Source organism: Dunckerocampus dactyliophorus, chromosome 3 (genome assembly GCF_027744805.1).
Source record: "Dunckerocampus dactyliophorus isolate RoL2022-P2 chromosome 3, RoL_Ddac_1.1, whole genome shotgun sequence".
Lineage (NCBI taxonomy): Eukaryota > Metazoa > Chordata > Actinopteri > Syngnathiformes > Syngnathidae > Dunckerocampus > Dunckerocampus dactyliophorus.
The window spans coordinates 36,583,960-36,599,763 of record NC_072821.1 but is presented as its reverse complement, the minus strand read 5'-3'; the positions used below and the strand labels follow the sequence as shown (position 1 = coordinate 36,599,763).

At 43.2% G+C, this 15,804-nt stretch overlaps 1 protein-coding gene across 3 annotated transcripts in view; it reads right to left on the bottom strand.

Moving 5' to 3' along the window:
• si:ch211-186j3.6 (neural-cadherin) overlaps window positions 1-15,804 on the bottom strand; it is a 313,458-nt gene that overhangs the window by 140,738 nt on the left and 156,916 nt on the right. For all 3 annotated transcript variants that reach the window (XM_054770409.1, XM_054770410.1, XM_054770411.1), the window contains exons 9-13: window positions 15,505-15,673; window positions 14,098-14,268; window positions 13,866-14,038; window positions 3,874-4,041; window positions 671-920 (exon numbers count right to left, since the gene is read on the bottom strand). In XM_054770409.1, the coding sequence (XP_054626384.1) occupies window positions 671-920; window positions 3,874-4,041; window positions 13,866-14,038; window positions 14,098-14,268; window positions 15,505-15,673 (931 nt within the window). The remainder of the gene's footprint in view (window positions 1-670; window positions 921-3,873; window positions 4,042-13,865; window positions 14,039-14,097; window positions 14,269-15,504; window positions 15,674-15,804) is intronic.

Here is a 15,804-nt window from a genome sequence, read left to right as displayed (position 1 = left end):
GAGAACCCAGTGCATGTAAGTACAGGGACAAAAGCAGGGGCTCTAAAACTGAGCCATGTGGGACGCCCCCATGGGAGAGGAGCAACAGAGATTTCAGCAACAGCAAAATTTGCACACGTCTGCTACTGTCTGCTAGATAAGACCTCAACCATTTTAGATCAGTGCCACAAATGGCCGTACATGCTGAATTCAATAAAACTATTTTTTTTTTCCCCATTGATCCTCGGCATTTTGTAAAAATAAAATCAATTGCTTATTAATGGAGGAAAAGCTCTCAATTTAGTGGTGGATCTCCGTTCCTACCCTCACCTAAGATCATTAGCTTTGGTCGTGACCAAAAGAACAAGATGGTGGGTACAAGCAGGCAAAATGAGTTTCCTTGATAGGGTGGCTGAGCTCTCCCTTAGAGATTAGGTGAGGAGCATTCTCATCTGGGACAAACTTGGAGCAGGGCCGCTGCTTCTCCGCACTGACAGGAGCCAGATGAGGTGGCTCAGCCATCTGGCTGGGATGCCTCCCGGACGCCTCCCTGGGGAGGTGTTCAGGGTACGTCCGACCACTAGGGGAGGCCTCGGGGAAGACCCAGAAGATAACTGTTCACAACTTGATACAGGGTGTTCATCTCCTTAGGCCACGCCCTCCCTCATGACACACACTCACCTACACTCACCTGTGACATTGACATAGACCGTGGTGAAAGCAGCCAACGGGACAGCAGCCACGTTCTGCGCTCGGACCCTGAGCATAAAGTTTTGAGTGGTCTCGTAGTCCAGGGGCTCCGCCACCAAGATGGAGGCTGAGCCGTCTTCCCGGTTGGGGGTCAGGTAGAAGCGGACAGGCATGTTGGTCTCGGGCACCATGCCGTCCTCCAGATTGTAGGTCACCCTGGGGTCGCCCAGCGGGGATGTGGCTTTGATGGTCTGAAGAGAGAAACACATCCATGCCCACCATTTTATTCTATTCTTTTTACAGTCAGGGTCACATACATAAAAAGGAAAAAGGGGCAGGGGCACATACTGTACTGTAGATATTTTGTACATTAAAGATGCTGTCTAGTGTAGGTGAATATACAGTATGCTAAACTTTCATCCTGGTATTGTCTTGTAGGTGACACAGCAAATATCTAATAATTGGTTTATTAATAAATCAACTGACTGTTTTCTGACATTATACGTCATGGGCCAATAAAAAAAAACAACCCGCAGCTTAAAAATGTCCCCCTTTGAACACACATGTTCTGTCCAACGTCTCATTTACATCATTTGCTATTCCTCTATGAAAAACAATCAATACACTACACTCATGACACATGACATCATCAGACATACGATTTCATGAATGGGAGGAATGAGACCCCAAACATGAGGCGTGCGACATGAAGAATGAATCATAAGACCTGAGGCATGAAGAATGAGGGATGAGATTTGATATCTCATCATGACAGGTATGAGACTTGAGAAATGAGGGATGAGAAATGAGACTTGAAGAATGAATCATGGGACATGGGGAGCTAAGATGTGAAATTTCATAGACAGGGCATGAGGAATGAGAGATAAGATTTGACATATGAGACATCAGGAATGAGACTTGAGGCAAGACGCATGTGACATGACATCTCGAATCATGAGACTTGAGACATGGGAAAATAAGGAATGAAAGTTGAGAATTGACACAAAGAGACATTTCAAAATGAGACAAAGAATGAATCATGAGACTTGAGACATGGGATGAGAGAATTGACATATGATACATCAGGAATGAGACAAAGAATGAATCATGAGACATGAGGAAGAAGATGTGATATTTGATATATGAGACTTGAGGCATGAAGAATGAGACATGGCATGTAATGAGACAAGAGATCTGACACATAGGAAAATAGGAATGAGACTTAAGACACGACATGAAGAGACATCAAGAATGAGGCAAAGAATGAATCCAATGAATCATGAGACTTCAGACATAGGATGAAAGATTTGATATATGAGACAACAGGAATGTGACTTCAGACATGAAGAATGAGACATAACATCTCATGAGACTTGGTACAAGGAAGAAAGAAACAAGAGAGAAGAATGCCACATGAGGAATGAGATGTGTGATTTCATACATAAGACATGAGGAATGGGATGTGAGATTTGACATGAGCTATCAGGAAACAGACTTATGACATGAAGACTGAGACATGACATCTCATGAATCATGAGTTTTGATACATGGCAAATGAGGAACAGAACTAGAGAAATGAAGGATGAGAAATGAGACATGAAGAATGAATCATGAGACTTGACACCTGAGAAAGGAGGCGTGAGATTTGATAAATAAGACACGACAGTGAATTACCCTGCTGTGGGATTAATACTACTACTACTACTACTACTACTACAAATGGGACATGAGTTTTGATGTCCGAGAGATCAGGAATGAAGTTTGAGAAATGAGGAGTGAGACATTTGGAATTTGGTATATAAGACACGACAAATGATACATGACATTTGTTATGAGACATCAGGAATGAGACATGAGAAATGACATTTGAGAATTGAGGCACAAAGAATGAATCATGAGACTTTGAGACCTGAGGAATAAGACTTGAGAATTGAGGCATGAAGAATGAATCATGAGACTTGAGACAATTGATACATAAGACATGAAATTTGATATATGATACATCAGGAAGGAGACTTGAGACATGATGGTGTCCTGGGACACGTAGGACATGAGGAAAGAAACATGAGGTTTGGTACATGTGAACTGAGGAATGAGAATGAATGATATGAATTAAGTGAAGTTGGGTGGTGTTGTCTTGGATGTCGCTGCAGCCGCCTTCTCGGCTTCTCAGGAGGAAATGGGCGAACCAGCAGGTCCCATCGGAGGCGTTACTTATCTCTGTCACGTTAGCTTTCAATTGTACCTCGTCGTGGAGATTAAATCTTTTAATCTATCCCCGCCTCCAGAGGCTTCCTGGCACACGCGGGGCCTTCTACTTAGCGAAAAGCGATCAGCGCCAGTGTTTTATAGCACGCAATAATGTAAAGTCAAATATTAAGGCTGTAAATCTCAAGCTGGGCTGAAATCCTGTGGGATCAACACACGTCGTGCTCTTCAGCAGCACACCCCCCCTTCACTAATTAAGTTGAAGCCATGCAAAGCTGACGCCATACACTCCCAATTAAAGGCTAAAACGCCATCTTGGCCCTGACACCGGTGACCTCACTGTAGCCAGTCAACCTGCCGGGCATGGCGGCTGCAGTAATGAGACGCCATAGCCGTCGCGTGGGGCTGGCAAACATGCCCGATTAAAGCCGTAAAAACCCCAAATTTCCACGGTGGAGCTCTTACGACCCGCTGAGAGACATCGCCGCTCAGCCTCGCCGTCAGCTTCTGAACTGTCATCTCAATTAATGCACGGCACCGCGGGGGCCGCAGGCTCTCTGTCGGAACCTCTACCAAAACACATTTGAGCACGCTCACGTGAACAAGCCTCAGCCGGCGTTTCCATCGTCTGCTTGCAAATATCAAATCAGCAGCTTTTATGGACTTCATTGCTTTGGAGAGACGCTTAGGAAGCACTCGTGGAAACGTGTCAGAGGCGCGTAACGGGAGCGCCAATGAATAATGAAACACGACCGTTAGCAAACACCTGCAGCGCACTCACAATAACGACTGCATGCAATCATTCAATGCAAACACTAATCATTATAATTAAAAATCCCAATAAAACGTTTGACAGTGATACTGGAAAAATTGAGTATTTTACACAGGTTGTCTCAAGTTAGAGTCAGGATCAGGTCAAAATCTGGAACAGGTCATTTCTACTTAGGTGTTTTCTGAGCACTGGAATATGTTTGAGTGAGTATTTGTAGGACCTACCACGATTGGCGTGTCTCTGATGGTGTTCTCAGGGATGACCACGCTGTAGCTGTCCTTCTCCCACTGTGGGGGTTGGTTCTTCACGTTTGTGATGGTGACGGCCAGCTCCACGGAGCTGCTCCGGTTCCCTCCGTCTGTAGCCACAATGTCCCGCGTGATGTAGGTCCTCTGACGCCACCAAGGAGAAAGAGGAAAATGAGTTGATGGCGTAGACCAGGGGTGGCCATTATGTCGATCGCGCTGTAGTTGTCATATGACATCAGTCAGCTGACATTAAGCTCCCCTCCTGATTCGCGCTTGCTCCCCCGCAGTGTTTCAAGCTACACACGAAGATGCAACTTTCATCTTTATTATTGTGATTATGGATGAACTAACTCTGCGGTAAGATGTCTTTATCCATAACAAAAGCTATCTGTTCACTTGTAGCGGCTAGCTACGTAGAAAAAAAGTGTATTGTTTACTGGCTTTGCTTGGCGTCATGAACTCTACTACAGAAATCAGTGTTTTCTACACGTTTGCTTCCTAAACTATTATTTCATGATGAAATTAAAAATGTGCCCATTGGTGAAACCTTTCCAGTATGTTGCCTTGACTTGGGCTGCATTGTCTTTTGCATCATCATTTTAAATTCTTGTATATGGGTAATGTTTGATAGCAAATGCTAACCGGATGTAATACATGAAGTGTGTGCCCTAATGAACGTTACGTAGATAATGTGACTGACATATTACCAGTACTCAGGTTATTATTTAGGAGTTAGGTAACTATTTAGGAGTTACTGTATGTGGAATGATCTTTATTTCCATATTGAAGTGAATTATTATATATATGGCGATTTCAACCACTGCAACCTCAGGACTGTCCTCCCCAAATATTACCAGCATGTAAGCTTTCCCACGAGGGAAAATACCATCCTGCACCAAGTCTACAGCAACATGAAAGATGCTTTGAAGGCTGTTCCAAGACCCCACTTTGGAAAGGCCGACCACATCTCCATATTCCTTTATCCAACATACAGACAACTTCTTAAACAAGCTCCCCCTGTAAGTACAGCAGTTAAAGTGTGGAATGAAGAAACTGATCAAGTAATTCAGGACTGCTTTGGCTGCACAAACTGGGATGTGTTTAGAACTGCAGCGGGGAGGGAAGATTGTACTGTTTATTTGGATGAATATGCTTCTGCTGTTACTGGCTACATTAGCACATGCATAGAGACTGTTACCATCACCAAGGATTATAGAAAATACCCTAATCAAAATCCTTGGATGAACTGTGATGTAAGGGCTAAGCTAAGTGCTCGTTCGACTGCATTTGTCATGGCCACCGCTGATGACTACAAAAAGGCCAGATATGACCTGAGGAGGTCCATACGAGAGGCCAAAAGACAGTACAGACAGAAGCTGGAGGGCTACTATTCCACCTCAGACCCTCGGCGCATGTGGGCGGGGCTCCAGCACATCACAGACTATCGACAGCGGAGTAGCGTAGCCACGTCCAGCCAAACCACACTTCCTGATGAGCTGAACGAGTTCTATGCCCGCTTTGACTCCCAAACTCCTGATGAGCAGAGAGGGTGGCTGAACCTGGGGAGCACACAGGACTCACCTCTCATGGTGACATCAGCTGATGTGCGCAGGGTTCTAAACAAAACAAACCCACGAAAAGCAGCAGGCCCAGACAACATCTCAGGACGTGCACTTCGGGTTTGCTCATCAGAGCTAGCTGATGTGCTTGCTGACATATTTAACCTGTCGCTTGCACAAGCATCTGTACCGACCTGCTTTAAGTCCACCACCAAGAAGAGCAACGTGACCTGCTTGAATGACTATCGCCCTATAGCACTCACTCCTATTGTTATGAAGTGCTTTGAAAGAATAGTCATGACCCACATCAAAAATAGCATCCCGGCAACTGTGGACCCTCTACAGTTTGCATACCGCCAGAACCGGTCCACAGATGATGCAGTCAACACTGCCATCCACACAGCCCTTTCGCACCTACAGGGCCAGGACACATATGTCAGAATGCTATTTATAGACTATAGCTCTGCTTTTAACACAGTCAGCCCCCACAAACTCACAGATAAGCTCCTTACACTTGGCCTGTCACCCTCCCTCTGTAACTGGGTGTTTAACTTTCTAACAGGCAGGCCCCAGTCAGTCAGAGTCCACAATCGCACATCCAGCTCAAGAATTGTGAGCACTGGGACCCCACAGGGGTGTGTGCTGAGTCCACTCCTCTACACGCTCTTCACCTACGATTGCGTGGCCTCCCAGAACAACACCAGCATCATTAAATTTGCGGATGACACTACAGTCATCGGACTGATCACTGGTGGTGTTGAAACATCATACAGAAGAGAGGTGGCGGACCTCATAGCTTGGTGTCGTGATAACAATCTCCTTCTCAATACAGATGAGACTAAAGAGATGATCATCGACCCAAGAACAAGGGAAAAGGAGCCGCATAGACCCCTGTTTATTGATGAGACTGAGGTAGAGAGGGTGAAAACCTTCAAGTTCCTTGGCACACACATCAGCGAGGACCTCACCTGGTCTCACAACACCCAACAAATTCTGAAGAAGTCCCAAAGGAGACTGTACTTCCTGAGAAGACTGAGGAAATTTGGCATGTCCACCAAAATCCTTAGTTGCTTCTACAGATGCACTATAGAAAGTGTCCTTACCGCCTCCATCACTGTTTGGTACGGTAACTGTACAACACGTGATAGGAAGGCACTCCAGCGGGTGATCAAGACCTCACAGAACATTGTTGGGGCAGCCCTCCCCTCACTGCAAGACATTTATAAATCTAGAGTCCTACAAAGAACACACAACCTCATCAAGGACAGCACACATCCACAACACTCATTATTCACACTCCTACCGTCAGGCAGACGCTACAGGAGTTTGAAGTCCAGGACCACAAGGCTGGCAAACAGCTTTTACCCACAGGCCATCAGGCTTCTCAACAAAGCACTCACACACGCCGCACGCAACACACGCACACACTCATAACACTTCTATTTATTTATTTGTATTAATGTCTCTTCTGTTGTTGTTGCTTAATTTATTGGTATTTATGTTTGTGACGTTCTTATTCATTTTCTTGTGTTTTTTTCTTTCTTTCTTTTTTGTGAGAATGAACAGAAAAAGAATTTCATTGCATAGCAGAACCACCAGTTTTACTGTGCATATGACAATAAAACTCTTGAATCTTGAATGATAGTAACTACTTTGATTACCTGTAAACTTTGAAAATGTGAATGTGAAATACTAATCATTCATATTTACAATAGAATTTCAGAGTTTACCGGTTACATTTTGTATATGTTATATGTTTTATAGAAAGAGGTAGATCAATTTGACTTGTACTTGCATGCTGAGAAAGTGTGTGCACTCCTGATATACATGTATAACCTACATAAATACATACTCATATTTTTTGAAAATAAATATAGTAAACATGTATACTTTCTATATTTATAGTAGTAGGTAGATCTTTGGGACCCAGGCTAAAAACGTGTGAGCACCCCTGGCATAGACGATGCCGGTGAGTCAGTAATAAGTGACGCATTTGAAAGAGGTCTATTTGGTGCACTTATGAGAAGGACTACATTGAAAGCTGACCAGAGGTAAATTCATGCTGGAACAACACAGTAAACGCTGCCACATTTAAGCTCAGCAATCAGGTGATGCAAGAACAAAGAGGCCGTGTCCTCACTGACGGCAAAAACAACTTGCTTGCTTTTCAAGGCTTTTTGCTCAATTAAGACGAGTGCTTGTTATTTTAGCATGCAGGACATTACAAGTCCATTAAATGTTCATTACCAGCATCATTTGGGAGCACAGACTTCAGACAGTGAGGCTGTCGTCTGCCTACTGAAGGTCAAACTCAAACAAATAGTCTCGGTGGACTGAAGTCATTATGACAGCAGACAAAAGGTGGACTTTTTTTTTTTTTTTTTTTTATCTCTCCCAAGAATATTTCCACTGTCTGGCACAGAGATTTTATCTGCACAAAACAAAAGTCTGAGGTTTGTAACAGTTCTTCATCTGTCAAATATGAAACGACGCAGCAAAGTGATAAAAACTCTTATCTAGCTCTGCATACGCTTTAAAATGTTGGCATGGCTGTTCAGCTGTCAAAATCACGTGTGAAATCATCAGCACTATTAACTAGAGATGCACAATATCTTTTTTTTCAAACCAATACCCATAACTTTCTGCTTCTAACTTTTTTCTGTTTTTATTTAAAGTGCAGTTTGTGCACACCTGGAGGTAAGAAGGACTGGAACAAATGAGGATTTGACCAACTGTACCTGTTCATTCGTCCTAATCAAATATCATGACATCACTACAACCACATCACTACTACCAGGAGAACCAGAGTGTAGAGCGGAGGGAGCCGCCTGCTGTGGCCAAGCAAGGTGCACTGTATTCGGGTACACGCTCCAAGCAGTCAGAGTGATGCCACGGAGGTCTCTGGCAAACATTTCGCACTTTACAAACGCCGCGGCGCTGGCGTTTCAAGTGGCTGATAAGGGTTTTTGCATGCTCTGTTTTTTTTCCCCCCTCATCATGGAGTATTTGGTACAACGAGCAAGCCAAATGTCTTCCTCGGAAAGTGAATGTTTACAAGCGAGCTCAAGGGAAGCTATGACAGGCCGTTAACGTCACAAGCTGGAGGAAAAAAAAGGAGCGCTTGATTTGCTCACCCACACAGTACGGGGTAATCTCGCCTCAACGGAGCATTTTTTTTTTATGATCAATTATGGGAGCTATTTTGAATGTTGTTGGATTTATCGGTACAACGGCATAATTCCCTGATATCAGCATGATAATTATCATACACCCCTACTATTAACTTACTATTAACCCAGCCATTTTTTATGAGACAACCCCTTCAGTAGTGATTTTTAGACGATTTTGACTGATCTTTCAAGGCATATCTTTCAAGAATATTGTGTTCTATGGCTAAATAAACATCCGTTCTTTAGTAAGTAAGTAGTAGTAAGTAGTAAGTTTAGGTAAGTTTCAGAAAAATATCAGTTCCCGACTACAAAAAGGAGAAAAACAGGTTTTTGTCACGCTCTCTCACTTCCTCCTTGCTGTCGAGTGGATTAAGCGGTCCTCATATCCCGAATTCTAGGGAAATGTGTTGGCCGTGGCCAGCACGTAAAGGAAGTAGGGTATCGGAGGGGTTTCAAATGTGTCGTACTTATGGAGCAGGTGATTCGTGACACCCACGTGCATGCTGCTCGCACTCCATCAGAAAATTGGTAGCTTTTAGAACGTGAGAGCGGCGTGCGTGCTAGGTGCGCTTCATGTAAGGCTGTCGCACGCTTCAATCACCGGGGACGTACGTGTGTGGGAATCGCATGAGGCTCGCGCAGCCCACTCACTTGGATTGCATACGCCACCTACGGCTATCGTGAGCCTTTTCCAGGTGGTATAAAAGCCCAGCATCTTGGCGCTCCTCTGCATCATCTTCAGCACCAAGTGGCGTTCATCTGCATCCCTGAAGTTGTACGACAGCAGGTCCTTCCTCTTGCCACTGACACTGCTGCACTCAGTCTCTGTCCTCATCTGCCTCTGCCAACTCCCTCTCTGCCCTCATATCCAAATCTGCTGTCTCCCTCTCGGCCTGGCGGGCACCTCTCTTCATTCTCTCACTCCCTCTATTCTGCTTTGCTCCCTTCTTTGACGTCCTGGGTGCCATCCTGTAGCAACAGATCTTGTAGCAATCGCGAAATGACAGGTAGTACTTCTTCCAGACTGTCTAACCAAGTAGTTACGAAGACATGAAATTTGACTACATTTGAAAGTTGACTACCATTTTTTCTAATATTTATCACATCATTACATTATCTCATCAATTTTCAATGTATTCAACTAGAAGAGAGTATTTGGAATACAGGAAGTGAACAAATGTATTACAATTGATGTAAAACGGATGGGGGGTAGGATTAAATAAGCGTTGCTTCTTCCTACTCCTTTTGGACGTGTGGAACTGTGAATTGTACTATGTGATGTATTCCAATGTAACTTGTATGCATGTTCAAATAAATTAAAACATTACCATGACTTCATTCATCCTGGCTAGTTATAGTGCCATGTTGTGGACATTTTGGGTTCAGATAGCCCTCAACTTTGTCTCATAGGCAAGCTGATTGCATGTATTCACTGGCTCCTGCACGCACACATTATTATACAGGTACCAGTATTTTTGCCTCGTTTATTGAATGTAAATAAATTGTTGGCCGCACAGGCTTTTATAGGGCAAGCACTCACCGCTTGTGTGTGTTGTGGAGCACGTGCTTGACCAGCACCTGTTCCGCTCAGTCACCATGCTTTCCAACAATGGTCGTGTTGCTGCTACGACATGTTCATAAACATCATGTATGGCGAAGAGAGCTCCTGGTCGTACGGCAACATGGACATTGGACAAAAGGATTAAGGACTTTATGAGCTTTATCAGCAGACAGCAAGAACCGATAAAGGTAGTGGTTCACAGCGCACAACTTAGATACACGGGGACGGAACATGTGTGCTGACAATGTTGAACATGAATGGAGCTTGTGTAAGGAGTAAGAAGATCCATGCAGTGTACATCTACGTACTTGAGTATTCATCAAGGTATTGCTGTGTTCTCAATATGCACTTGGGAAATGCTAGAGGCACATTGATAGAAATTCATATCACCTACCCTTTCCTTTCCACCTCCTTATGCACTCCAAGATGATTATTCAACTTAAGAAATAATTGCCATATATAATGAGTTTTCACATGTATAGCTGCCTCGCTCCAATTATTGCCAGCTTCCAATTAAAGGCATTGCATGCAGCTGGCTCGTGATTGCATTTTTTCAAGGTAAAAATAAAAGAACACCATCACCACCGGTGAGCATGTTGCCAACACTGCTTTCAAAAAACAAAATGCCTATTTTTCACTAAATATATTTATGGAGATATTCACATCCATACAGACGCCATCCAGAATTTACATTCATGTTGTTGCTACAATAGTCTACACATGCGACGTTGGTTGCTAAACTTTGTCAAATCGGTCTCATTAGCTGGTAACAACCATAAGTAATACGTGTTACGTTTGGTGTCGCTTATGTACTCAAAGCAGGAAGAGGGCAAGATATGATGTGAACGCCCTCTAGGTGCATACACCCCGTACTTCTTGTGCTTTAGCTAAATAAATGCCATTGCATGCATCACACACGTGTTCCAGTGTCATGCAACAGAACCAAAACATAAACATTATTATGCATGATATAGGGGGTGTCCAAAGTACTGCCCGGAGGCCATTTGTGGCCTGTGAGTGTTTTTTACTTGGCCCCAAAATACAAATTAACAGGAAAAATAAAAAAAATTAAAAAAAATAAAAAATAGCAGTAATTTTACAAACTCAAATTATTAGGAGAAAACGTTGAGAAAAGTTGAAATATTAAAGAAAAAAAATTTAAGATGTAATATTATGACAAACAAAACAACAAATAAAGTTGTAATTTTTGTAAAATTAGGTTGTAGAATAAAGTTGTAATGTCACGAGGGTAACGTCAAAATATGGGAATAAAGTCAGACGTACAAGAAGACAATTTACAAGAATAAAGTTGAAATAGTTGGGAAATTAAAAAAAAAACAGAAATTTGAAAAAACAGTTTTTATGAGGATAAAGTCAAAATATTAAGAGAAAAAAGTTCTATTCTAATGAGAAAAAAGTCACAATTTCTGAGAATAGACTTGTAGTATTGTGAGAAAAAACTATTTCAATTTAGTCGCACAGACTTGAGATATTGATGAAAAAATAGTTTATTAACGTTATTGTTAAAAAAGTTATAATATTATGAGAAAGAAAACTCAATAAAGTTGGCATTTTTGGAAAATTAGGTTGCAGAAAAAGTAATATTTGAGAATAAAGTTAAAATATTATGGGAATAAAGTCATAATCCCAAGAAGACAATTGACAAGAATAAAGTTAAATATTGAAAAACAACAACAAGAAAAAAAAACCCTCATAATATGATGAGGAAAAATAATGTCATTATTTAGTAGCATAGACTACTGTATATTGGAGAGTTGCAATATTAAGAGAAACAAACTAAACCAAATAAAGTGATGATTTTTGGACGATTTGATGGGGGGAAAAGTTGTTATATTATAGGAATTAAGTCAAAATAGTATGGGAATAAAGTCATAAAGTTACACAAAGAAAATTTATAAAGATTAATTAAGAAGAAAGTTCAAATGTTTGGAAAATGTAAAAGAAAACAAAAATGGCAAAAAAGAGCAAAGCGTGAAGTTCATATTAATAATAGATTTTTTCACCTACATGACAAAGCTGAGATGCACTTTTTTCTTGGAATATCTATAACCTCTTAGCATATATTTACAAAATATCAAAGTGCAAAGTTGCATCCTTTCATTTTTCACCATGTGACCATGATATGTAGAGTATATGATGTCTTTCACGGAGTGAAGCTATTTGAAAGCACAAGAGGAACAACGTGCTTGTGTACTGCTCTGTTCCTGTCATGTCTCGTCTCAGAGTGATAGTGAAGCATTCTTCCCGAGTGCAGAGTGCCGGGGTCATTTATTCCTCTTGGCGCTGGAAGATTGGGAGTTGTCCCTCATTTGGGACTTTTATCACCGCAGCCGTCTCGGCAACATACAATTTCTTGGATTGCTCGCTCTTGTTCAGACAGATTGCGGTTGGCGTCAATAGTGAGGTGAGGGCAGTCGACTGGAGGAAACATCAGCATTTCATTCTGAGCCCAACCTAAAGAAAAGCCTCCTCTGATGACATGACCATGATATTCTCCACCAATTGCCTTTCTTGCTCAGCAGACGCAATCAGGAAGGAAAGCACTTGGATGTGGAGAGAAAAATATGAATGTGACCAGCAGCATCCAGCTTTTATTCTTATATTGTTGGACTGAACTGAAGAAATGAAGTGGCACCATTAGCTTGATTAGCTAAGGGCATCAACGATGAGCGATGAGATAGAGATATGATATGATAGGAAAAGAAAAAACGAGAGATATGATCTTCTCCACACGCCTCATTGGACACTTCATTAGGTACACATTATATGCCAACCCTCACTGAAGTGGACATGAACATTCTTTTCATTGAACAGGAACAATTAGCAAAAAATCTTTTTTTTTTTTTTTATTAAAATGAAAACTGTTTGTAGGGACAAGCTTTTCATGGGGCAGTGATCATTAGAGTACAAAATTAGGGAAAAAAAAAATTGTGAATGTTGAGACGAGCGGTGCATAATTACCAGGCTGATATGAGGGAATTATGATGTCATACCTATAAATCCCATAACATTAAAAATAGCTACGATAACCCATCATTTACAAATATGCTCCAGGAGATAAGATTACCCATACTGTGCGGGTGAGAAAATCAAACCCTCCTTTTTCTCCTGCCTGTGACGTTAGCGGCCTGTGGTAACTTCCCCTGAGCTCACTTGTAAACAAACATTCATATTCCGAGGAAGGACGTTGTACAAAATGTTCCACAATGAAGGAAAAAAAAAGTGTGTCTGAATACAGTGCACCTTCCTGGGCCACAGCAGGTGGCTTCTTCCGCTCTACACTCTGGTTCTCCTGATAGTAGTGATGTGGTTGTAGTGATAAGGACAAATCAACAGGTACAGTTTATCAAATCCTAATTTGTTCCAGTCCTTCTTACCTCCAGGTGTGCACAAACTGCACTTAAATCTAGTTGATTGAAACAAGTACTCGGTTATCGGTTCCATATCCGTCTTGAGAAGCAGAAAGTTATCGGTATGGGTTTGAATAAAAAGATATGCATCTCTCGGTGAGGCACATGGTTTACGTTGGAAAACAATATTTTATTATGGTGAGCCTGAAGCAGGAAGTTATTGAAGATTGTGAAAGATGAAATGAAGCAGGTCTGGTATTGGGTGTGGGGTACCTAATGTTCTGAATGTTCTGGCCCGTGTGAGTACCTGAGAGATGGGCTGGTTGACGTAGACCCAACCTGTCAGGGGGTTGACCCGGAGGTATTCCGGCTGCTCGCCAGACATGGAATACGTGATGGCGGCGTTGGTGCCAAAGTCGTCGTCATGGGCCGCCACTCGCAGGAAGCTGGTCCCGATCATCGTATCCTCACGAAGGAAGTCTGCAGAGGAGATCAGGTTTTTCACACTCGTCTGGTATTTTCTAGAGTGAGTCGCTTACACTCATAGCGGATGTTCTCAAACTTGGGACTGTTGTCGTTCTGGTCCACGATGAGGATGTTGAGCTGGCAGATGCCAATCAGTGGGTCGGCTGCCCGGTCGGTGGCCGTCACCGTCACCGCATACTCCCGCTGACGCTCGCGGTCAAACTTCCTGGCGGTGACGATGGTTCCTAAAGACGACATGGGAGAGCTGCTTCAACACATCCCACGGCATCCGTTTGACCTCGGAACACGTAGAAGCGGATGCTGTTTGGCACAACTTGGTGTGACGGCAACCTCTGACATTCAAAACAAATGGAGGAGTTGCTGGTTGCTAAAATCAATCTAGGCTGCTGGTGAAGATGCTGCAAAGCCGGATCTCTGATGAAAACATTGATTTATTTGTCCAGCGATAAAACTTTTTTCCATCCAACATAAAATTGCCTTGCGGTGGAACATCACATTTGGCATAAAGAAGCAACATTGCAGCAATTTTCTGTTTGCCAGCATCACTCATGCCCACGTTTCATCTACAGAAAATGTTTTTAGTTACGTCTCCTTGTACGTCCTGTGTTGGGTAGACCCCACCCCAAAAGCTGTAGGACCTGGACTTTCTGGAAAATTAAACCTGTACCTGTCACGATGTGACCTTGAGTGTGGTATCAAGCAATGCAATGCCAATATATGACAGTCGTTCAGATCCGATGCAGTGGGGCCACTGCCTGCCGACGACAAGTCGTTGGGAATGGAAGTTCATGTGAAGAACTACAGAGGACTACCCAACCATCTGTGGACATCAGGCTTCCAACGAGACCACCCTCCAGCCTGAGCGACGTGAGGAAATGGGCGTAACCTTTGAAAAATCATACAGTTTTGGTATTTCCATACCAGTAAGTCGTATCAAGATTAGGAGACCGGCGTGTTTAGTGACCTTCAATTGTGTGGAGCAGAGCCCTTCCCAAAAGCTGTAAGACCTTGACCTTCTGGAGGATGAAACCAAGGTCTAACCATACATTTGTGAATGCGAGCTTTCCAACGAGCCGACTCCTGAGTCTGTACAATGCATCCATCTTCTACCGCTTGTCCGAGGTGGGGTCGCGGAGGCAGCAGGCTAAGCAGGGAAGCCCAGACTTCCCTCTCTGTGGCCACTTCGTCCAGTTCCTCCTAGTGGATCCCCAGGCGTTCTCATGCCAGTTGAGAGAGACAGTCTCTCCAGTGTGTTCTTGGTCTTACCCGAGCCCTCTTACTGGTCGGACGTGCCATGAACACCTCCCCAGGGAGGCGTCTGGGAGGCATCTTGACCAGATGTGATCTTAAAAGTGGTATGAAGAAATGCAAAAGCAATATACGGCCTACATATGAATGCATGACAAAGGTTCAATGATAGGATAAAAAGGCGTTGTTGTGTACGTGAGTGTTGATGGCACCTGTGTCAGGATGGATGCTGAAGGCGGGCACAGTGGAGTCTTTGTGCATGAAGCCGTACGTGACTTTTCCGTTGGAGCCCTCATCAGCATCCACGGCATGAACCTGCAGCACAAACGACCCGGCCGGCTGGTTCTCCAGAACCGACGTCTTCTCTCGGTACTGCTGACACTGGAGGCAGGAGGGGAGGGTTCAAGATGAGGATGTGTTGTAAAAATAGTGCATAAGAGGCCATGTTTTATTCATTTGGAAAAGGGAGAGTTCATAGACAAAATCTTTTGCAGTGGGAGATGCATGCATGT